Raw genomic sequence first — 24505 nt, forward strand, 5'->3', positions numbered from 1 at the left:
ATGAATATATCTTCAGCAAAGCTTGAACTTTCGTTTGGATTTAACAATGTACAGTTGTTATAGCTGTTGTCAGTCAGCAAAACACACATTCCTGACTTTGACCACAAGCTGTACACACCCACTCCTAAGATCTTGGTAAAGTGCATCTTAATTTGTTGACAGAAATCTATTGATTTTTATCATATTCTTTATCCTTGATCAGGGTATTAATCTCTGGCACTGTCGTTCAGTTAGTTCTTTGTGTATGTTTCATGAAATTTGTTATAATTCAGATCATACTCTGCATTCATATTTTCCCGGACTGTACCATCTTGTACATTATAGTCTACTAGTTATTCAATTAATTCTAACTGTCTTGCCTTCTCCATCATAAAGCTGTACAATGTGCTACATAATATTCTAGTACAGTAGTTTTATTTCAGCTTTGATCAGATCTTGCTAATCTGGTAGTTGAATCGCTGGAACTTTAGGGTTCAAACTTGTTGCAAATGATTTTCTGTAGAAAAGGTTGACATTAGTTTCATTTCATAGTTTATATACTGTATTATTTATCTATTGTGCTGTTGATACTGATCTTGATATATTTCATAATTTATTTTATTTCTCTTAAACTGTACTGTATAGTTTATTCGTTATTTCTTTAGTTCTTTTCTGCACAAGGCTGCTTTCTTAATTAGAACTGTTGAGCTTTTAGTATCCTCCTTTTCCATTTAGGATTGTAGCTTTGCTAGTGATAATACATGTAATGATAGTGATAAAGATAATTTATAATACAGTGGGTATTAATCAGTGTTTTATTATATATGTACTGTACTGTAATTACGTTGTGAATGTAAAGGATATTAGACCATATATTCTACATTTACAGCCAGGAGTTTGCTAAGTATGGAGATTTTGCTAGCATGCAAGCATGTATGAATGTCTATTGGAGTCTGTAGCTTTGATATTCTGGAATGTATTTCACACTGCCTTTTTATCATTGAATTATCTCTCATTTTTTCTTCATAAAACTATATTCTTGTATACTACTGTTGTACAGTATGTGTAATGTTAAGTTCTCAAATCTTACTATACTGTATTTTAGTTCATATTTAATGTTAAATACTACTGTAACAGTTGCGGTTTCTTTATTGATTCAAATACTTTACTTTAATAAATTGATTTTAATTTCAGTGTTGGACATAGAAACTACATATCATAAGCTGCACCTTACTTAGAAAATGGCTCATCTAGAAGAATTGCTTCAGTTTTTGTCCCCAAGTACACGTTTTGATGTCAAAAGTGCAGCTTGTATGACAGTAGCACGTAGGTAAAACCCAGTTCATTAATTTGTTTTAATGATTTACAACTTTGTTCAATAATATTATTAATTTGTTCCGACTTCAATACAAACCATCATCCTTTAATAGTAGGAGGATTTCTTTGAGGATTGAAACTCTGCTGTTAAATGTATAATAAGGTGTTGGTAGCTACTGGTATGTTGTGGAAGACCTTCCCCATGCCACATCACTGATTTGGCACTTTGACTTTAGCTGCCGATCTTATCTGGTCTTGAGCACTTGCCTGAACTATCACCTATTTGTGCTCACTCTTCTGTTGTCTCGAACTCACCAGTTCCGCAACTCGCTATTGCTGACGAGCGCTCAACTGTTAGCGTACGCTCACTTGTTCGAGCAGGATCTACTGTTCATTTCTCTCTTGTTAGCGCACGCTCTCTCCTTAGAGAGCGTCCACTTGTTCGTGCACGTGTGCTCATCATATTAAACACACAAGCGTGCTCACTAGGTTATACGTGCTCTACTCCTGTTAGCACTCGCTCTCCAGTTTTGCATGCACTCTCTTATCCCACCAAGTACCAGTCACAGGTTGTTTTGTCATCCTACAATTATTAATATTTACCACCGTCATGGATAGAAACTCAACAGTAGTCACTCCTAATTTGATTGATATAGGGATGGTGAATGTTATTAGAGGTTGTAGGTGGAATTAAAGTACATTTAAAACTTGATGAGTCGATGTAACATTTGAACGTTGGATGTGTGAAATTTAGGTCATGAGACTCACGGGAGGCAATTCAGGACTGAGATGCAAGATGGGAGAAAGTCTTGCACTATCCTAGGCAGCTGACTGTTCTGTTACCTTCTGTTATTGAATGCTGACTGAAATTTGATGACTTTGATTGTATAAGGATTTTACACTGAAAGCTCTTAAAGGATGCTGATGTGATTGTTAACGACCCATCCTGGAAAAGGAATTTTAAATATTTAACTTAGCCGGTGAATATATAATAGCTGCAACTCTGCGGCCTGACAGAAAACACTCAAAAAACTCGCGAGCGATCGCTATGAAGGTTGCGGGTGTGCCCACCAGCGCCAACTGTCGGCCAGATACCACTCTTGTATGTAAACAAAACCTTCAATTCTTCTCTGTCGACGTTGACGACAAGACGTATCAATACTCGCTGTAGAACCTGGAGTTTACTCAACATATTTGGTGAAGTACTTCATTTTGGTTTGAGCTTTCGCAGTGCAGGTGTTTTATCTTCATCTTAAATCTTGAACTCGTTTTTGGATAGATTTAATTTTTGATGACAAAGAGAGTATGGACTTTCTTTGACTTTTAAATGGCCGACCCTTCCCTTAGACGGAAGTGTGTTCAGGCTTTTAGCAATTATCTTATCACGTTATAAATTAATTATAGATTTTCAATATTAAACTTACCCGATAATCATGTAGCTGTCAACTCCGTTGCCCGACAGAATTCTATGGAGGGATACGCCAGCTATCACAATACTAGAAGGGGGTGTATTTACCAGCGCCACCTGTGGCCGGGTACTCAAGTACTTCTTGTTGACACCTCCTCAATTATTCCTCTGTCGTGCTTCCGGCAAGACGTTCTGGGATACGCTTATGTTCTTGGAGTATTTTCACGACTTTGGTGAAGTATTTCTCTTTGATTTCGGCTGTCGCTTTACTGGAAACTTCTATATTAGCTTAGTTAGCTTTTGGAATTAATTTGATTAATTATGGTGACGAAGAGAGTATGAACTCTTTTTCACCTTTAAATGGCCGACCCTTCCCTTAGACGGAAGTGTTGGTGTCTAAGAGAGTATAGACTCTCTTTCTTAATTTTGCTTGACAAAAGTTATAGATTTATTTTATATCTCTCCGCCTCTTATAGGCCTCTTCGATTAACTTCCTTTTTTTTTATAAACTTATTAAAATTAATTTTTATATTTGTTTATATTCGACCTTCCTAATAGTAGGCGGTCTTTTCTTAGTACCGAAGTTAATTAACATTGAGCCCGTCATTTCGGTTTTACCTGTTAACATATTATGCTATTAATGTCTTTGAAAGAATTTCTTTGATAGTCTAGTACTGTTTTCAAAGTTGAACTAACGTTTTGTTTTGTCTCTGCAGTTGTTGACGTTCAGAACGTTCAACTTGCACTCTATCGTTACGATAGAGAAAGAGTTTTCACGGTTTCACGTTGCAGTAAGAGTAACCGTGTCTAGCGTTTTGTTCATTCTTTCTTAACTTAATGGTTTTAATCCTAATAAAGGAACTTTTCATTTTGGGAAATATTTCAGTTTTTTCCTTTAACAATAATATGTTTTAACGATATATATGATTGGGCTCTTCTCTCAGGTTCTAAGTCAAGAGAGAGAGAGAGAGAGAGAGAGAGAGATAGAGACGGAGGGAGAAAGAGTAAACGTTTCATTCAAGCCTGCCAGGCGTACGAGTAACGTTGTTATCGTTTTTTGCTCTTCTCCCTAGTCTCTTTAGGGGAAGAAAGTAAACGTTTCTAGAGTGATCTAGTGTTTAGTCTCTTTCCAGCCACTGAATTATTTATCTTTCATTAGATTTTTCTGTTACATTGTAATTCTGTTTTCGCAATTACTAACTTTTGAGAAAGGATAGAATTGCGTGTTTCAGGTACAAACCACTTAAAGTTTCGAGTTCAGTGAAATAAGTGCAAACAGAAAATCAAAGTGATAAGTGATTAGCACAAAGTGTGTCAGTGTTGTGCGTGAGGGTACTTCTGTGCGCGCCAGTCGTTCTCCCAGTCCGGGACCTTGCAAGCTCCCAAGCCCAGGGGAGAAGCAATGTCGAAGGACAAAAGGGTGCAGCAGGCCTTGATCGGCGCACAGAAGTATCCTCGGTGGTTGTGGGCGTGTCTTACTGAGACCGTCACTCCCACCCGCAGACGATTGAGCCCTTATTTTGCTCGTCTGCAGAAGAAATTTAGGGGAGAAAACGCTGGTCTCAGGTCTCAATACCTCTTAAACATAAAGTCCAGACCTATGCCAGACGTACGAAGTTAGAGTTCAACAACCCGGATGCAGTCTTTGGGTTAGCTCTGACTCTCCTCAGTTGAATGCACTCCGCCTAAGAGGAGTAAGGTTCTGCCGCAACAGATCTCTGCTGTTAAGGCTTTACCTCAGCAGACCTTAGTGTCTGCCGACCCCAAGTTGACTCTACTGCAGTCCATGCAGTCACAACTTTCGGTCTTGATGCGTGAGTGTCGGGCTGAGAGTGTTGCGCCTCCTCCTCCGCCTACACTCCCTCCGCCTGCGCTCGCTCCGCCTGATCGCAGTACCACCTGCCAGGCGTACGATGTTGAGCCACGTTCTGAGTTGGCTGTTCCCAGTGGTGCTCAGCCTCCGCCTTCTTTAAGGCAACCTTTACAATGGGATCAGGAGGATTATACCTCTCTTCCTCCGCCTGCGCTCGCTCCGCCTGATCGCAGTACCACCTGCCAGGCGTACGATGTTGAGCCACGTTCTGAGTTGGCTGTTCCCAGTGGTGCTCAGCCTCCGCCTTCTTTAAGGCAACCTTTACAATGGGATCAGGAGGATTATACCTCTCTTCCTCCGCCTCCACTTGCTGCTCCACCAGTGATGCAACACTCGGTTGAGGTACAACAACCTCTCCCGTCCTTGAGTCAGTCTCCTCAGCTCTCGCTGCAGCGAGCTCAACCCTCCACAAGGCAAGCACCACTACACCTTAGCCTTGCGCCTCAGGAGCCTCAGCTTGCGAGACATTTACCTTGTTCTGCGCAGCCTCTACCTCATCGCGCTCCGCTCACACCACAGGAACAGGAACTTGCTACTCCGCTTCCGCCAACCGCTCAGCAAGCGCAACCCTTGGGTTCATAACTCATGCCAGGAGTCAGCCTCCTCCACCCATGCGCCTACCTTCTGCTACTTCCTTTGATCAGCCTTTGCAGACTGAGCCTCAGGTGTTCCCTCAACAGAGTCTTGAAGAGGAAACCTCAACTATTGTTGTTCCAGCTCGTTCTGACTCTGCTGTTCAGCATACCTTACCTCCATTTTCAAACCTTATGATAATGGAGGTTATTTGTATTACTTATAAAAATATATTTGTATTCCTTGCAATATGTTTTTAACAATATCGCAGAATATGGCAAAAAATATGAATCATGAGTTATGAATGTAAGGTAAATATTATGTTGATATTTAAACCCCATGCAAGCATGCATAAAGCACTCTAGCACTGGTCATGGAATTTCTGAGAAATGTTAAACGCCATGCACACGCTCTGCTTACCTTACAGCATGCTCTACATACAGCATGCTCTGCTTACAGCATGCTCTGCATACTACATGCTCTGCATACAGCATGCTCTGCATTCAGCATGCTCTGCATACAACATGCTCTACATACAGCATGCTCTGCATACAGCATGCTCTGCATACAACATGCTCTGCATACAGCATGCTCTGCATACAGCATGCTCTGCATACAACATGCTCTGCATACAGCATGCTCTGCATTCAGCATGCTCTGCATACAACATGCTCTGCATTCAGCATGCTCTGCATTCAGCATGCTCTACATTCAGCATGCTCTGCATACAGCATACTCTGCATACAACATGCTCTGCATACCTTACCGCATGCTTCTCAGTCACACATCTTTGGTTGTTGCCAACTCACTAGACTGTCAAGCAGTTTCATAACGTTGCCTTCTAGTCTGCTGCTTTTGCACCAGTGAACCCTCACTGAGAGAACTTAGCTTTTCTAGGATATGGTCCCTGTAGATGAGAAAGTTCTTTTCTCCCTCCTTCTGATATTCCCTTGAGGACTCTGTCATTTGGAGGGAGCCTTTAGCTGCATAGCCTCCTATGGACTTTTATTTAAGCGTAACATGCTTTCAGGGAAGGTAATGGTTCCACTTCAGTTGCTAATCCCGTCTGTTACCACACCTGCTCCCATAGACCTTGAGCTGTGTTGCAAGACATGCAGTCCAAGCTTAGTCCTTGTTAGAGGATTTTTTGTTTACGGAGTCAATGTGTCACGGGGAAGACGTTCAACAACCAACAGAAGTGACTTGTTGTGACGCAGTGCGGCAACCTCAGCAACCCGATAAGGAGTTGTCTGTACGACCCAGACAGTCTAGACAGATTCGGGTTGTCACTGTACTTCCTCGCTTGCCCATGATTGACAGTTCACAGACTGTGCAGCAGTACCATGATCTTGTGTCCGGCTCCGTCAGACGACTGGCTTTTAAGAGCTCCCACAAGTCGTCGCTGTCTGGAGATTTTCAAATGGACTATGGATCTGACCAAGGAACTGGGCCTCCTGGTCAATTTTGAGGAGTCTCAGCTCGTTCCATCCCAGACCATTGTCTCCTTGGGTATGGATCTTCAGAGTCGAGCTTTTCGGACTTTTCCGTCGGCCCCAAGGATCTTCCAAGCCCTAGAATGCATCCAGAGCATGCTGAGAAGGAACCGATGCTCAGTCAGGTAGTGGATGAGTCTAACAGGGACACTTTCATCGCTGGCCCTGTTCATCGTGTTAGGGAGACTCCACCTCCCCCCCCTTCAGTTTCATCTAGCTGCTCACTGGATAAAGGACATGACGCTAGAGACGGTCTCAGTTCCTGTTTCCGAAGAGAGGAGGTCTTCTCTCGCGTGGTGTAAGAACAGCTTTCTTCTCAAGGAAGTCTACCTTTGGCTGTTCAGAAACACGACCGCCGTCTCCTCTCGGACGCATCAGACACGGGCTGGGGTGCGACTTTGGACGGACAAGAATGCTCGGGAACATGGAATCAGGAGCAAAGGACACTTCACATCAATTGCAAGGAGTTGTTGGCGGTTATTCTGGCCTTGATAAACTTCAAGTCCCTCCAGCTTAACAAAGTGGTGGAGGTGGACTCTGACAACACCACAGCCCTGGCTTACATCTTCAAGCAGGGAGGGACTCTTTCGTAGAAGTTGTTCTAGATCGCAAGGGACCTACTCATCTGGTCTAAAGATCGAAAGCTAACTGGTAACGAGGTTCATTCTGGGCGGTATGAATGTCATGGCAGATCACCTCAGACGGAAGGGTCAGGTCATCCCCACAGAGTGGACCCTTCTCAAGAATGTTTGCAACAGACTTTGGGCCCTGTGGGGTCAGCCAACCATAGATCTGTTCACTACCTCGATAACCTAGAGACTCCTGTTGTATTGTTCTCCGATTCCAGACCCAGCAGCAGTTCACGTGGATGCTTTTCTGCTGGATTGGTTCCATCTCGACCTGTATGCATTCCCGCCGTTCAAGATTGTCAACAGGGTACTTCAGAAGTTCTCCTCTCACAAAGGGACACGGCTGACGTTGGTTGGCTCCGCTCTGGTCCGCGAGAGAATGGTTCTTAGAGGTACTGCAATGGCTGGTCGACATTCCCAGGACTCTTCCTCTAGGAGTGAACCTTCTACGTCTACCTCACGTAAAGAAGGTACACCCAATCCTCCACGCTCTTCGTCTGACTGCCTTCAGACTTTCGAAAGACTCTCAAGAGCTAGGGGCTTTTCGAAGGAGGCAGCCAGAACGATTGCCAAAGCAAGGAGTACATCCACTCTCAGAATCTATCAGTCTCAAGGGGAAGTCTTCCGTAGCTGGTACAAGACCAATGCAGTTTCCTCAACCAGTACCACTGTAACCCAGATTGCTGACTTCCTGTTATATCTAAGGAAAGTAAGATCCCTTTCAGCTCCTACGATCAAGGGTTACAGAAGTATGTTGGCAGCGGTTTTCCGCCACAGAGGCTTGGATCTTTCCACCAACAAAGATCTACAGGACCTCCCTAGGTCTTTTGAGACCTCAAAGGAACGTCGGTTGTCCACTCCAGGCTGGAATCTAGACGTGGTCCTAAGGTTCCTTATGTCATCAAGATTTGAACCTCTCCAATCAGCCTCTTTTTAGGACCTCACATTAAAAACTCTTTTCCTCGTGTGCTTGACAACAGCTAAAAGAGTAAGTGAGATCCACGCCTTCAGCAGGATCATTGTTTTCACATCTGAAACGGCTACATGTTCCTTGCAGCTCGGTTTTTGCTAAACGAGCTTCCTTCACGTCCTTGACCTAAGTCGTTCGAGATCCCAAGCCTGTCCAACTTGGTGGGGAATGATCTGAAGAGAGTACTTTGCCCAGTTAGAGCTCTTAGGTACTATCTAAAAAGGTCTTAACCTTTACAAGGACAATCAGAAGCCTTATAGTGTGCTATCAAGAAACCTTCTTTTCCAAGTTCTAAGAACTCAGTTTCTTACTATTCAGGCTTCTGATTAGAGAAACACATTCTCATCTGAAGGAAGAAGACCTTGCTTTGCTGAAGGTAAGGACACATGAAGTGGGAGCTGTGGCTACTTCAGTGGCCTTCAAACAGAACCATTCTCTGCAGAGTGTTATGGATGCAACCTATTGGAGAAGCAAGTCAGTGTTCGCATCATTCTATCTCAAAGATGTCCAGTCTCTTTACGAGTACTGCTACACCCTGGGACCATTCGTGGCAACGAATGCAGTAGTAGGCGAGGGCTCAGCCACTACATTCCCATAATCCCATAACCTTTTAACCTTTCTCTTGAATACTTTTTATGGGTTGTACGGTCGGCTAAGAAGCCTTCCACATCCTTGTTGATTTGGCGGGTGGTCAATTCTTTCTTGAGAAGCGCCGAGGTTAAAGGTTGTGATGAGGTCCTTTAGTATGGGTTGCAGCCCTGTATACTTTAGCACCTTTGAGTTGATTCAGCCTCCCAAGAGGAACGCTGCGCTCAGTAAGGAAGACGATCTTATTAAAGGCAGAGTAACGGTTCAAGTCGACTTCCTTACCAGGTACTTATTATTTCATTGTTATTGTGGATAACTGATTATATGAAATACGGGATACTTAGCTATCCTTTAGTCTTGTACACTGGTTTTTCACCCACCCCCCTGGGTGTGAATCAGCTACATGATTATCGGGTAAGTTTAATATTGAAAAATGTTATTTTTATTAGTAAAATAAATTTTTGAATATACTTACCCGATAATCATGATTTAATCGACCCTCCCTTCCTCCCCATAGAGAACCAGTGGACCGAGGAATAATTGAGGAGGTGTCAACAAGAAGTACTTGAGTACCTGGCCACAGGTGGCGCTGGTAAATACACCCCCTTCTAGTATTGTGATAGCTGGCGTATCCCTCCATAGAATTCTGTCGGGCAACGGAGTTGACAGCTACATGATTATCGGGTAAGTATATTCAAAAATTTATTTTACTAATAAAAATAACATTTTTCCTCTATATATTTTATATCTCAACCGCCTTTATTAGGCCTCTTCGATTAGCTTTCCATTTATAATAAACATCAAAATAAATTTTAATGATTTGTTTATATGCGACCTTTCCTGAGAGTAGGCGGTCCTAACTTGGAAACCGAAGTTAAACAACGTTGAGCCCCTTCAATCGTAAATAGCTTTTTCAATATTAAACTTACCCGATAATCATGTAGCTGTCAACTCCGTTGCCCGACAGAATTCTACGGGAGGGATACGCCAGCTATCACTATACTAGAAGGGGGTGTACTCACCAGCGCCGCCTGTGGCCAGGTACTACAGTACTTCTTGTTGACACCTCCTCAATTTTTCCTCTGTCGTGCTTCCGGCAAGACGTTCTGGGATACGCTTATGATCTTGGAGTATTTTCACGGCTTTTGGTGAAGTATTTCTCTCAGATTTCGGCTGTCGCTTTACTGGAAAACTTCTATATTAGCTTAGATAGCTATTATTTAGTTCTGATTAATGGTTAACGATCTTTTTGCTTGATTTGGAATCCCCACTTGGCTAACTCTTTGATTCAAGATGTCTGACATTTCACAAGCCCCACCCCATAGACGATGTAGGTCTTGTAATAGGCGTATTCCGAAGGCCTCGGTAGATCCTCACACCGCTTGTTCTGACTGTAGGGAAAGACCCTGTCAGTTGGAAGATCGATGTGAGGAATGCGCCGGACTTTCGGAACTTGAATTTGTCCGATTTCTTAAATATTCAACCAAGTTAGAGAGAGAGAGAGTTAGGAGGAGTTCTTCTCGCTCTTCACTTTTTTCCTCACCTCATGATCCCCTACCTTTTCCTCCCCCTGTAGTGGCTACCCCCGAACCTACTATTTGCCCTCAACCTGATATGTCTGTTGTTTTGCGTGCCATTCAGGCTTTAGGTGACAAAGTGGAATCGGTGGTTAGTGATCATAAGTCTCTTATGGCCGAAGTCAAGGAACTTAAGGTCAAGAGTGCAGTGGGTGGTAATAGTGCCAGTGCTGTGACAAGTGCTAGTGTCAGTGCAGTGCCAAGTGCTAGTGTCAGTGTCAGTGTGGTGCGTGAGGGTACTTCTGTGCGTGCCAGTCGTCCTCCCAGTCCGGGACCTCTTGCAAGCTCCCAAGCCCAGGGGAGAAGCAATGTCGAAGGGCAAAAGGGTTCGGCAGGCCTTGATCGGCGCACAGAAGTATCCTCGGTGGTTGCGGGCGTGTCTTCCAGAGACCGTCACTCCCACCCGCAGACGATTGAGCCCGTCTTTTACTCGTCTGCTGAAGAATTGTCAGGGAGAAAACGTTGGACTCAGGTCTCAAGACCTCTCAAACGCAAAGTCCAGACCTCAAGAGCTCTACAACCTGGCTGCAGTCATTGGATCAGCTCTGACTCGCCGCAGTCATCAGTTGACTGCACACCTCCTAAGAGGAGTAAGGTGCTGCCGCAACAGATCTCTTCTGTTAAGGCTTTGCCTCAGCAGACCTTAGTGTCTGCCGACCCCAAGTTGACTCTACTGCAGTCCATGCAGTCACAACTTGCGGTCTTAATGCGTGAGTGTCAGGCTGAGAAGGTTACACCTCCTCCTGCGATCGCTCCGCCTAACCGCAGTCCTGTCTGCCAGGCGTACGATGTTGAGGCTCCTCAGGATACCTTACCACGTACTGAGTTGCCAGTTTCCAGCGGTGTGCAGCTACCTCCGCCTTCCTTAAGGCAACCTCAGCAATGGGAACAGGAAGCTTATACCTTACTTCCTCCGCTTCCACTTGCGGTTCCACCAGTGAGGCAACACTCTCTTGAGGTACAACAACCTCTCCCATCCATGAGGCAGACACCTCAGCTCTCGCTGCAGCGACCTCAACCCTCCTCAAGGCGAGAGCCTCAACACCTTAGCCTTGCGCCTCAGGAACCTCAACTCGCGAGACAAGAACTGCGTTCTGCGCAGCCACTACCTCAACTCTCGCAGCTCACACCTCAGGAACCTCAACTCGTTCCTCAGGAACCTGCTACTGCGCATCCGCTAACCTTACAGCAAGCGCAACTCTTGAGTCAAGACACTCATGCCAGGAGTCAGCCTCCTCAACCCATGCGCCTACCTTCTGCTACTCCTTTTGACCAGCCTTTGCAGCCTGAACCTCAGGTTTTGCCTCAGCAACAGAGACTTGAGGATGAAACCACAAGCGTTTTTGCTCCCGCTCGTGCAGATTCTGCTGTTCAGCATACCTTACCTCTCACTTCGCTACACTCTGGTGATGAGGTTTCTGATGATGAGGCTGCACACCTGGATCCCTCATCAGACCTGGAAGAATCCAAGTCTTCTCCTCCTCCTATTGACTTTCGTAAGGTCCTGGCTCTTTTCAGAGAGGTATACCCAGACCATTTTGTCTCTGCTACCCCCCGCTCTCCGCCATCTGAGTTTTCGCTGGGCATGCAGCCAGCCAAGTCAACTTATACTAAGCTCGTCTTTGCAAGGTCCTCTAAGAGAGCTCTAAGAATTTTAGGGGAGTGGTTGCAGTCTAAGCAGCAACTAGGAAAGACTTCCTTTATGTTCCCACCGACTAAGCTCACTTCTAAAGCGGGCGTTTGGTATGCCACAGGAGAGGAACCAGGCTTGGGAGTACCTGCCTCTGCCCAGGCTGACTTCTCAAGTTTGGTAGACTCTCCTCGTAGAACAGCAATGAGGCGCTCTAAGGTTTGCTGGACCTTCTCCGATCTAGATCACTTCCTAAAGGGTGTATTTCGAGCCTTTGAGATGTTCAATTTCCTAGACTGGTGCCTGGGGGCCCTTAGCAAGAAGACCTCCCCTGCAGACAAGGACTCAGCCATGCTCTTAATGTCCTGCATGGATAAAGCTATTAGGGATGGATCTGGCGAGCTTGCTTCAATGTTTGTGTCAGGGGTTCTTAAGAAAAGGGAGCAGCTTTGTACCTTCCTTTCTTCCAGCATCACACCTTGTCAAAGGTCTCAACTCCTTTTCGCTCCGCTCTCTAAGTTCTTGTTTCCCGAAGAGCTTGTTAAGGACTTGTCTGCGGCCCTGATTCAAAAGGACACCCATGATCTTGTGGCCTCTTCAGCTCGTAAGACTAAGGTTGCTCCCTCAGTCCCCAGGACTTATCGCACCCCAGTGGCTGATACTCCTGCTACGAGGTTTATTCCGCCCTTTCGTGGTAGAGCCCCCAGCCGAGGAAGCTCCCGTCCAGACTCTTCCAGGAGCAAGTCTAGGAAAGGTTCCAAGACTTCAAAAGGCAAACACTGACTCTCCTCCTCTCCAGACAGCAGTAGGAGCCAGACTCAAGATCTTCTGGCAAGCCTGGGAAAAGAGAGGTGCAGACGCCCAGTCTGTCAGTTGGCTGAGGGAGGGTTACAGGATACCATTCTGCCGCAAACCCCCTCTGACCACTTCTCCCATCAACCTCTCTCCCAACTACAAGGAAAAGGACAAGAGGCTAGCGTTGCACCAGGAGGTGTCGCTCCTGTTACAGAAGAAGGCAGTGGTTATAGTCCGGGACCATCAATCCCCGGGCTTCTACAACCGTCTCTTTCTGGTGGCCAAGAAGACAGGAGGTTGGAGACCGGTGCTGGACGTCAGCGCGCTCAATGCTTATGTCACCAAGCAGACGTTCACTATGGAGACGACGAAGTCGGTCCTAGCAGCGGTCAGGCAGGAGGACTGGATGGTCTCGTTGGATCTGAAAGATGCTTACTTTCACGTTCCTATTCATCCAGACTCCCAATCTTTCCTGAGATTCGTTTTTGGAAAGGTTGTCTACCAATTCCAAGCCCTGTGTTTTGGCCTAAGCACAGCTCCTATGGTGTTTACGCATCTGATGAGGAATATTGCAAAATTCCTCCACTTATCGGACATCAGAGCCTCCCTTTATTTAGACGACTGGCTGTTGAGAGCCTCCACGAGTCGTTGCTGTCTGGAGAGTCTCAACTGGACTTTGGACTTGATCAAAGAACTGGGTCTGTTAGTCAATTTAGAAAAGTCCCAGCTCATTCCCTCCCAATCCATTGTGTACCTGGGAATGGAGATTCGGAGTCAGGATTTTCGGGCTTTTCCATCGGCCCCAAGGATAAGCCAAGCCCTAGATTGCATCCTGAGCATACTGAAGAGGAGCAGTTGCTCGGTGAGACAGTGGATGAGTCTCACAGGGACCCTTTCATCGTTGGCCCTGTTCGTCGAGCTAGGGAGACTCCACCTCCGCCCTCTCCAATTCCATCTAGCAGCTCATTGGGACAAGGGTTTGACGCTCGAAGCAGTCTCTATCCCGGTCACCAAAGAGATGAAGACCACTCTCTTGTGGTGGAAGACCAATCTCCTTCTCAGGGAGGGCCTATCGTTGGCGATTCAGACCCCCAATCTTCATCTCTTCTCGGATGCATCGGACTCGGGCTGGGGCGCGACCTTGAACGGACAGGAGTGCTCGGGAACGTGGAACGAGGAACAGGAAACGCTCCACATCAACTGCAAGGAGCTACTAGCAGTTCATTTAGCCCTATTGAACTTCAAGTCCCTCCTGCTAGGCAAGGTGGTGGAGGTGAACTCCGACAACACCACAGCCTTGGCTTACATCTCCAAGCAAGGAGGGACCCATTCGAGGAGCCTATACGAGATAGCAAGGGACCTCCTCATTTGGTCAAGAAGTCTAAACCTCACCCTAGTTACGAGGTTCATTCAGGGCAACATGAACGTCTCAGCAGATCGCCTAAGCAGAAGGGATCAGGTCATCCCCACGGAATGGACCCTCCACAAGAGCGTGTGCAACAGACTTTGGACCTTGTGGGGTCAGCCGACAATAGATCTTTTTGCCACCTCCATGACCAAGAGACTTCCTTTGTACTGTTCCCCAGTTCCAGACCCAGCAGCAGTTCATGTGGATGCTTTTCTGCTGAATTGGTCCCATCTCGACCTTTACGCATTCCCACCGTTCAAGATCATAAACAAAGTCCTTCAGAAGTTCATCTCGCACGAAGGGACACGGCTGACGCTGGTTGCTCCCCTTTGGCCTGCAAGAGAATGGTTCACAGAGGTACTACAATGGCTGGTCGACGTCCCCAGGACTCTCCCTCTAAGAGTGGACCTTCTACGTCAACCTCACGTAGACAGGTTGCACCCAAACCTCCACGCTCTTCGGCTGACTGCCTTCAGACTGTCGAAAGATTCGCTAGAGCTAGAGGCTTTTCGAAGGAGGCAGCTAGTGCGATTGCCAGAGCAAGGAGGGTTTCCACTCGTAGAGTCTACCAATCCAAGTGGGAAGTCTTCCGGAGCTGGTGTAGAGCCAATGCAGTTTCCTCTACCAATACCTCTGTAACCCAAATAGCTGACTTCCTATTACATCTAAGGAATGAGAGATCCCTTTCAGCTCCTACGATTAAAGGGTACAGGAGTATGTTGGCTTCAGTTCTCCGCCACAGAGGTTTGGACCTTTCTTCCAACAAGGACCTTCAAGACATCCTTAAGTCTTTTGAGACTTCTAAAGAACGTCGTCTACCCACTCCAGGCTGGAATCTAGACGTAGTCTTAAGGTTCCTTATGTCACCTAGGTTCGAACCTCTCCAGTCAGCTTCCTTCAAGGACCTTACCCTCAAGACTCTTTTTCTCGTCTGCCTTGCAACAGCTAAAAGAGTCAGTGAGGTTCATGCCTTCAGCAAGAACATTGGGTTCACATCCGAATCTGCAACATGTTCTTTACAGCTCGGATTCTTAGCTAAGAATGAACTTCCTTCACGTCCTTGGCCTAGATCGTTTGAAATTCCTAGCCTCTCCAACATGGTAGGTAACGAGCTAGAAAGAGTTCTTTGCCCTGTCAGAGCTCTGAAATATTATCTTAATAGGTCAAAACCTATTCGAGGACAGTCAGAAGCCTTATGGTGTGCAATCAAGAAACCTTCGAGGCCCATGTCCAAAAACGGGGTTTCGTATTATATAAGGCTTCTGATTAGAGAAGCCCATTCTCACTTGAAGGAGGAAGACCTTGCTTTGCTGAAGGTAAGGACCCACGAAGTGAGAGCCGTAGCTACTTCGATGGCCTTTAATAAAAACCGTTCTCTGCAGAGCATAATGGATGCAACTTATTGGAGGAGCAAGTCAGTGTTTGCATCATTTTATCTTAAAGATGTCCAGTCTCTTTACGAGAACTGCTACACCCTGGGACCATTCGTAGCAGCGAGTGCAGTAGTAGGTGAGGGCTCAGCCACTACATTCCCTTAATCCCATAACCTTTTTTAACCTTTCTCTTGAATGCTTTTATTGTTGTTTTTATGGTTGTTACAGTAGGCTAAGAAGCCTTCCGCATCCTTTTGATTTGGCGGGTGGTCAATTCATTCTTGAGAAGCGCCTGGGTTAGAGGTTGTGTAGAGGTCCTTTAGTAGGGGTTGCAGCCCTATATACTTTAGCACCTTAGAGTTGATTCAGCCTCCTAAGAGGAACGCTGCGCTCAGTAAGGAAGACGAACTTAATAAAGGCAGAGTAACGGTTCAAGTCGACTTCCTTACCAGGTACTTATTATTTCATTGTTATTTTGAGATAACTGATTATATGAAATACGGGATACTTAGCTATCCTTTAGTCTTGTACACTGGTTTTCACCCACCCCCCTGGGTGTGAATCAGCTACATGATTATCGGGTAAGTTTAATATTGAAAAATGTTATTTTTATTAGTAAAATAAATTTTTGAATATACTTACCCGATAATCATGATTTAATTGACCCTCCCTTCCTCCCCATAGAGAACCAGTGGACCGAGGAAAAATTGAGGAGGTGTCAACAAGAAGTACTGTAGTACCTGGCCACAGGTGGCGCTGGTGAGTACACCCCCTTCTAGTATAGTGATAGCTGGCGTATCCCTCCCGTAGAATTCTGTCGGGCAACGGAGTTGACAGCTACATGATTATCGGGTAAGTATATTCAAAAATTTATTTTACTAATAAAAATAACATTTTAAAGAGCTAATGATTTAAAACTTATTAAATGAATATTTTTTAATAGATATTTTATGAAAGATTTTCTTTGAATAGTCTTCGTACTGTTTTAAAGATGAACTAACGTTTAGTTTATTTATGCTACGCAGTTTGCGCTCTATCGTTGATAGAGAGAGAGAGTATCACGGTTTCACTTTGCAGAAAGAGTAAATCGATTCTGACGTTTTGTTCATTCTTCTTTCAAAGCTTAAATGTTTTAAATTCTATTTTAAAGGAACTTTTTAATTGAAAAACCTTTCAGTTTTTTCCTTTGGTCAAATAACCTGTTTTTTTGACGAAACGTAAGTGGGCTCTTCTCTTAGGTGCGAAATCAAGAGAGAGAGAGAGAGATAGAGACGGAGGGAGAGAGAGGAGAGAAAACGTTCCGTTCTTTATCTCGTCCCAAGCGGGTAACGTTGTTCTCGAGTTACTCTCGTCCCTAGTCTCTGTACGGGGAGAAAGGATAAAACGTTTTTAGTTTTTTATTCTCGTCCCAAGGCAATGTACGGTGAGAGATTGAAAACGTAGTTTTGAATGAACTAGTGTTTAGTCTCTTCCCCAGCCACTGAATTTTTTATCTTAAAATATGTTTACTGTTTTTTGCTGGTATTAATGTGCTTGCATTATACGACTGATTTCGCAATTACCGTACAACCTTTTGATGAGGGTAGAATTGCGTGCTTCAGGTAGAAATCAGTTTTATTCATACCTGATGTGAATTGTTAAAAGATTCGATTTCAGTGAAATAAGTGCAAAACAGAAAATCGTAGTGATAAAGTGATATTGTGCAAAGTGTTATCAGTGTTGCGACCGAGGGTTCGTCTGTTCGTGCCTGTCGTTCGCCTAGTCCGGGACCTCTTGCAAGCTCCCAAGCCCAGGGGAGAAGTAATGTCGTACGACTTATGGGTTCGAGAGGCCTTGATCAGCGAACAGACGTTCCTTCTATGGTATCGGGTGTATCTTACCAAGATCACCCCTACCATAAGGCGAGAGAGACGATTTTCTCCTCGTCATCCGAAGGATTTTCGCATAAGAAACCGTGAAACAAGGTTTCGAGGCCCTTTAAGCGAAAGTCAGTCCTTTCAGGACAGGTCCAGCGTCCTGGTTTTAACCATTAGGACAGCTCTGACCCTATGTAGTCATCGGAAGACTGCTCGCCGCCTAACAAAAGCGTAGCACAGACTCCGAGAGTCTTTTTGTAGGCAAGGTTTTGCGGTCACAGACGTTACCCTCGTCTCTTACCGCAACCATTCCCGTTGATCCTAAATGGGTTGTACGGCAAGACATGCAGAATAAGCTTGCCTCCCTTATGGAAGACTATTCTGCTGATAAGTCCGTTGAGCCTAGCCGTTTATCTCATCGAGATCCTGGCTTTCAGCCACCCTAACGTTCCATTGTGCGTCCTGTTGACGTTGGCGTAGCTAAATCACGTCAGTCAGGTTGTTTAGAACCACACTCGATGCGGTCTCGTGTGGATTTTCAGCCACATTTGGACGTTAGGCCACTTGCTGATGCTCCTTTTGACGTTCAGGACGTTCGCTAACAATCGGAGTTGACTTGTTTTGACGCTGAGCGTCAGCCCCCGCATTCTAGAGTTGTTTTGACTGCTCAGTCTAGGCGGTCAAAGCAGTCTCGAGTGGACGCTGTGCGTCCTCACGCACCTGTTGTTGTTGACAGTTCACAGACTGTCAAGCAGTTACATGACGTTGCGTCCTGGTCTCTCGCACCTGTTGTTGTTGACAGTTCACAGACTGTCAAGCAGTTACATGACGTTGCGTCCTGGTCCGCTACTAATGCACCAGTGCGTGTGGACTCTGCTTTTAAAGCATTGCCACCACGGTAGGTCTCTCCCTTGCTTGAGACTCAGCTATTATCGGACAAGGTTCCTTCAGATGAGGAAGTTGCTGTTCCCCCTCCTACTGATATTCCCTTGAGGACTCTGTCAGACAGAGAGGAGCCTAAATCTGCTTAGCCCTCTATGGACTTTAAATAAATCATGCTGATTTTTAAGGATCTTTGTCCGGATCTTTTTGTAACTGCTGCTCCTCGTTTGCCTAAACGTCAGAGCTTACACTAGGCCTAGCTACTTCGAAGCCGTTGTTTTATAAGCTAGTGCTCTCTCGCTCTCCTAGAGAGCTTTACGTTTGCTAGGCGACTGGTTTATCACCAGGAGGAGTTTGGGGGATACAGCCTTTGCTTTCCCTTCTTTTAAACTGGCTTATAGAGCGAGAGTCTGATATGACACGAGAGAAGTTCTCGGCTTGGGAGTTCCTGCCTCTGCCCAGATAGACTTCTCAAACCTCATAGACTCTCCCTGGCGCCTGGCCATGAGACGCTCCAAGATTTTACAGGTCAACTTCACAGCTGTTTTCGAGCCTTTGAAGTTTTGCTGTACAATTATGTCTTGCATAAACAAGGCTTTCAGGGATGGCTCCAATGATCTGACAGCCACGTTCTCTGCAGGAACAAGTCCCTCAGGGATGGCTCCATGATTTGGCAGCCATGTTCACTGCAGGAGTACGTAAGAGGCAAGTGCGCTCAATATGTTCATTGTCAAGACAAACTTCACGATGAAGTCTACCAGGCTGTCTTGACAGCATTTATGGAAGGCGACTGGATGGTCTCTCTCGACCTTCAGGAGGCATACTTCCACATCCCTATACACCCGGATTCCCAACCGTTTCTGAGGTTTGTTTACAGGAATGTGGGGTACCAGTTTCGAGCCCTGTGCTTTGGCCTCAGTCCTGCGCCTCTCGTGTTTACGAGGCTCATGAGGAATGTGGCAAAATCCCTCCATCTATCGGGGATCCGAGCCTCCCTGTACTTGGACGACTGGCTTCTCAGAGCATCGTCCAGCCTTCGCTGTCTGCAGGATCTACATTGGACGTTGAGTCTGGCCAGAGAGTTGGGACTTGTGGTCAACCTAAAAGTCCCAACTGATCCCATCCCAGATTATTCTATTTTTGGGGATGGAGATTCGCAGTCAAGCCCTGCTCGAAGTCCAACTAATGCTGAAAAGAAAACGTTTATTCAGTCAGGAGTTGGAACAGTCTCGTAGGGACTCTCTCATCCCTGGAGCAGTTTGTCTCACTAGGGAGACTACCCCTTCTGCCTCTCCGGTTCCATCTAGCCTCTCACTGGAACTAGGACAAGACATTAGAGACGGTATCATTCCCAGTCTCCGAACCAATAAAGGCATGCCTGAAATGGTGGGACAGCAATATCAGTCTGAGAGAGGGACTATCCCTAACAGTCAAGAACCCAAACCACGTGTTGTCCTCAGACGCGTCGGGTTTGGGTTGGGGTGCGACCCTGGACGGTCGGGAATGCTCGGGTCTGTGGACCTCAAGTCAGAAGAGCATGCACATCAATGGCAAGGAGCTATTAGCAGTCCACTTGGCCTTGATGATATTAGAAAGCGTCTTAGAAACTAAGTGGTAGAGGTCAACTCAGACAACACCACAACTTTGGCGTACATCTCCAAGCAAGGAGGCACACACTCCTTCACGCTGCTCGAGATCGCAAGGGACCTTCTCTTATGGTCAAGAATTCGAGGCATCTCCCTGTTGACGAGATTCATCCAGGGGGACTTGAACGTCTTGGCAGACTGTCTCAGTCGGAGGGGTCAGGTGATACTCACAGAATGGACCCTCCACAAGGACGTGGGCAAGAGTCTTTGGGCTACTTGGGGTCAACCCACCATAGACCTCTTTGCCTCCTCGTTGACCAAAAGGTTACCAATCTTTTGCTCTCCAGTCCTAGATACAGAAGCAATCTACATAGACGCGTTTCTACTGGATTGGTCTTTTATGGACTTATATGCATTCCCACCATTCAAGATAGTCAACAAGGTACTGCAGAAGTTCGCCTCTCACGGAGGGACAAGGTTGACGTTGGTTGCTACCCTCTGGCCCGCGAGAGAGTGGTTCACCGAGGTACTTCAATGGCTGGTAGACTTTCCAAGAAGTCTTCCTCTAAGGGTAGATCTGTTACGTCAGCCCCACGTAAAGAATGTCCATCAAAGCCTCCCCGCTCTTCGTCTGACTTCCTTCAGACTATCGAAAGACTCTCAAGAGCTAGAGGCTTTTCGAAGGAGGCAGTCAGTGCGATTGCAAGAGCTAGGAGAGCTTCTACCATTAGAGTATACCAGTCGAAGTGGGAAGTCTTTCGAGACTGGTGCAAGTCAGCATCTGTGTCCTCGTCCAGTACCTCTGTAGCCCAAATCGCAGATTTTCTTTTACATCTGAGAAAGGTTCGCTCCCTTTCAGCTCCCACGATTAAGGGCTACAGGAGCATGTTGGCTTCGGTCTTTCGACATAGAGGCTTAGATCTTTCCAACAATAAAGATCTCCAAGATCTCTTTCGAGACCTCTAAGGAACGTTGTTTGGCAACTCCTGGATGGAACTTAGACGTGGTCCTAAGGTTCCTCATGTCAGACAGGTTTGAGCCATTACATTCAGCCTCCCTGAAGGATCTCACCCTCAAGACACTTTTCCTAGTGTGCTTGGCTTCGGCTAAAAGGGTCAGTGAACTTCATGCCTTCAGTAAGAACATCGGCTTTTCTACAGAAAAAAGCCACTTGTTCACTTCAACTTGGTTTCCTGGCCAAAAATGAACTGCCTTCTCGTCCTTGGCCTAAATCTTTTGATATTCCTTGGTTATCAGAGATCGTAGGCAACGAACTGGAAAGAGTATTATGTCTTGTTAGAGCTCTTAAGTTCGATTTAGCTCGTACTAAGTCATTACGAGGGAAATCTGAGGCATTATGGTGCTCAGTTAAGAAACCTTCATTGCCTATGTCAAAGAATTCTTTGTCATATTTTATCAGATTTTTTTAATACGAGAAGCTCATTCTCACTTGAATGAGAAAGACCGATGTTTGCTTAAGGTTAAGACGCACGAAGTTAGAGATATAGCAACCTCCGTGGCCTTCAAGCAAAATAAATCTCTGCAAAGTATTATGGACGCGACTTTTTGGAGAAACAAGTCAGTGTTCGCGTCATTTTACTTAAAAGATGTCCAGACTCTTTACGAGGACTGCTACACACTGGGTCCATTTGTTGCAGCGAGTGCAGTAGTGGGTGAGGGTTCTACCACTACACTTCCCTAATTCCAATATCCTTTTAATCTGTCTCTTGAAATGTTTTTAATATTGTTTTATGGGTTGTTCGGAAGGCTAAGAAGCCTTTCGCATCCTGGTTGATTTGGCGGGTGGTCAAAGTCATTTCTTGAGAGCGCCCAGATTAGGGGTTTGATGAGGTCCTGTTGTATGGGTTGCAGCCCTTGATACATCAGCTCCTGGGAGGCTGTCAGCATCCTAAGAGGATCGCTGGGCTCCGTGAGGAAGACAGACTTACAAGGCAGAGTAATCGTCTAAGTCAACTTCCTTATCAGGTACCTATTTATTTTGGTTTTGTTATATTGATAACTGTCAAAATGAAAAAACTCTTAGCTTATACGCTGTAAACATAATTAACTCTGGTCTCTACCCACCTCCTTGGGTGTGAATCAGCTATTATATATTCACCGGCTAAGTTAAATATTTAAAAATGATATTTTAATTATAAAATAAATTTTTGAATATACTTACCCGGTGAATATATAAATTAAATGACCCTCCCTTCCTCCCCAATAGAGACACAGCGGGACGAGAAGAATTGAAGGTTTTGTTTACATACAAGAGTGGTATCTGGCCGACAGTTGGCGCTGGTGGGCACACCCGCAACCTTCATAGCGATCGCTCGCGAGTTTTTTGAGTGTGTTTTCTGTCGAGCCGCAGAGTTGCAGCTATTATATATTCACCGGGTAAGTATATTCAAAAATTTATTTTATAATTAAAATATCATTTTACTTATTTTTGATTGATGATGATGAGATGACACGACCCACTGAAAGAATTGTATTTGATTACCCAGCCCGACTGGAGTTACCGTTGGCCCATCTTCCCTTTACAAGGGGGAGGACAATGGAATGAATACCAAACCATTGGCCATCTTGCATCAGGTATTTCTTGGGAGAAAATTTCCTTCATCTACTAAGGCCCTTCCAGTCTATTCATCCCTATTATGGGCTGATAGAAGGTTGCTGGGGTCATTTTATTTGTTCTAATACAGGACCAGATATACTGGCATATTCTAGGGGGAATAAAGAACCAACTACTTCGGTTCTAGTGGGACTTCCTACCTACTGATCAGTCTCTTGTTATTTTAAAGGACGAAAGGTTTTTGTATATGCGTGGGAACAAATAAACATTTTTTTTTATAGTGATGTGTGTTTTTCCTAGCTCTACAAACCTGGATCTTTTAAAAGTTAAACTTCTCTCCTCAGCCACCCTTCTCAGTCCAATGAAGTCTTTGACAGGAAAGTTGTTAAGTGGTTGGATAGGGCTACTGTCATTAACTACCTTATTAACAATTTTAATAACTGTTCCTGCTCCACTGAAGACATTCATTATTCTAAAAGACTCAGGTTTGCATAGCTATGAAAAATACAAATTACTTTTTAATTTTTGTTTTGTTTTATATACAGTACACTTTTATATTACTTTTTTTGTGTTTGACAATAGAACTTACGGGAACATCAGAGGGCCTAGAACTTCTCTCTTCACGTCCTGATATTTTGACTGCAGTGATTGGCCTTATAAGAGACCCTGAAATATACACTGCCAAAGATGCAATGAGAACTCTCATTAATGTCTCATCCAAGGAGTCAGGTTCAGCAGCACTTCTAGCATTAAAAGATGTAGATATTACAACAGAAATGATTAAGGTAAATATATTGTAAACATCATTTCCTTGATTTGTCAATGTGTTGTATGCATATTTGATTAGATAGTTTTATTAATCATGAGGATCTCGGGTACACCCTAATTGATTTATATAGGGTAATGTTTTATTTAATTTGATAGTGATGCTAATTTTATCTGATACAGTATTTCTATAAATCTCAGCTGATGCTCATATTACTTCTTCTTGGGAAGTTTAGTCTATCGTATTGTCATTTACCCCTAAAATAAAAGAAAAAAATTTCTTTACTTTCAAGAGAGACATGCCTATAGTAAAGTAATGAAATACTCTAGCGATTAACGTCAGAGTTGAAGCTATGATGGGCTAAAAGTTCTTTGTTATATCAGTCTCTATATTTCGTATTGGTTCTTCAGATTGTTTGACATTTTGGTACCTTTTGAGATGTCATCCTCTGGATTTGTTAGCAATTACTGCATAGTTTGTTTAATGGAATTGTTTCTGGGCTGTGATTACCCACATTTTCTGTGTCTCATTTCGGGAACAGTACATTCTGTGATTTAAATAACTGTAATGAGGGGTGCAAGTGCTGTACTTTTCCATTCATAGAAAATTATTTTTCAATGTCTTTTGACCAAATTAAGAGTTCTGAGTGCAAAAGGAAAGATGCTTATACTTCAGGGAGAATTCCAGGGAAAACTATGCTAGTTGATTATAGTGGGAATGACGATGGCAGTGACACGCCAGCACTGTTCTCTAATTAGCACTTAACCAGCCAAATTTTGATAGTGATAAGCTTCAAAAGCTTTGATCTTCTTTAACTTTCCTTTTTGAATCTCATTGAATCTTCACTCAAAGGCAGTAATTCTGATCTAATGGTGATAGCATTCTATTCAGTAAGCATACTGATGGTTCACTGCGCCTTACAGATTCAAGATTCTCTCACAGAGCCTCAGATTCCTTAATTATTGTAGACCCTTCTGCTGCTAAGCCACTGCATTCATGCAACCTTGTATTTCACATGTGGATGGCGTGGCATATCGTATGATATCCTTAGAGCTTAATGTTGCTGATGAAGTTTATGCTACAGTGAGGATGAACAAAAAGAGCAAAATCAGCAAAAGCATTTTAGACAATGACCAAAGGTTCGGACCTGCAGATGATTCGTGTGTTGCAGTTCAGAAATGCAGTCGAAGAAGTCATCCTTTTGCTGAAGAAAATTCCGCATCGGCA

General features: G+C 44.7%; 1 protein-coding gene across 1 annotated transcript in view; it reads left to right on the forward strand.

Moving 5' to 3' along the window:
• The window catches only part of LOC137620619 (protein HGH1 homolog), a 77925-nt gene that overhangs the window by 10357 nt on the left and 43063 nt on the right, over positions 1–24505 (forward strand). The window contains exons 2-3 of the mRNA XM_068350915.1: positions 1174–1305; positions 23095–23297. Of these exons, the coding sequence (XP_068207016.1) occupies positions 1221–1305; positions 23095–23297 (288 nt within the window). The 5' untranslated portion in view covers positions 1174–1220. The remainder of the gene's footprint in view (positions 1–1173; positions 1306–23094; positions 23298–24505) is intronic.

Source organism: Palaemon carinicauda, chromosome 27, assembly GCF_036898095.1.
Source record: "Palaemon carinicauda isolate YSFRI2023 chromosome 27, ASM3689809v2, whole genome shotgun sequence".
NCBI classification, from domain to species: Eukaryota; Metazoa; Arthropoda; class Malacostraca; order Decapoda; family Palaemonidae; genus Palaemon; species Palaemon carinicauda.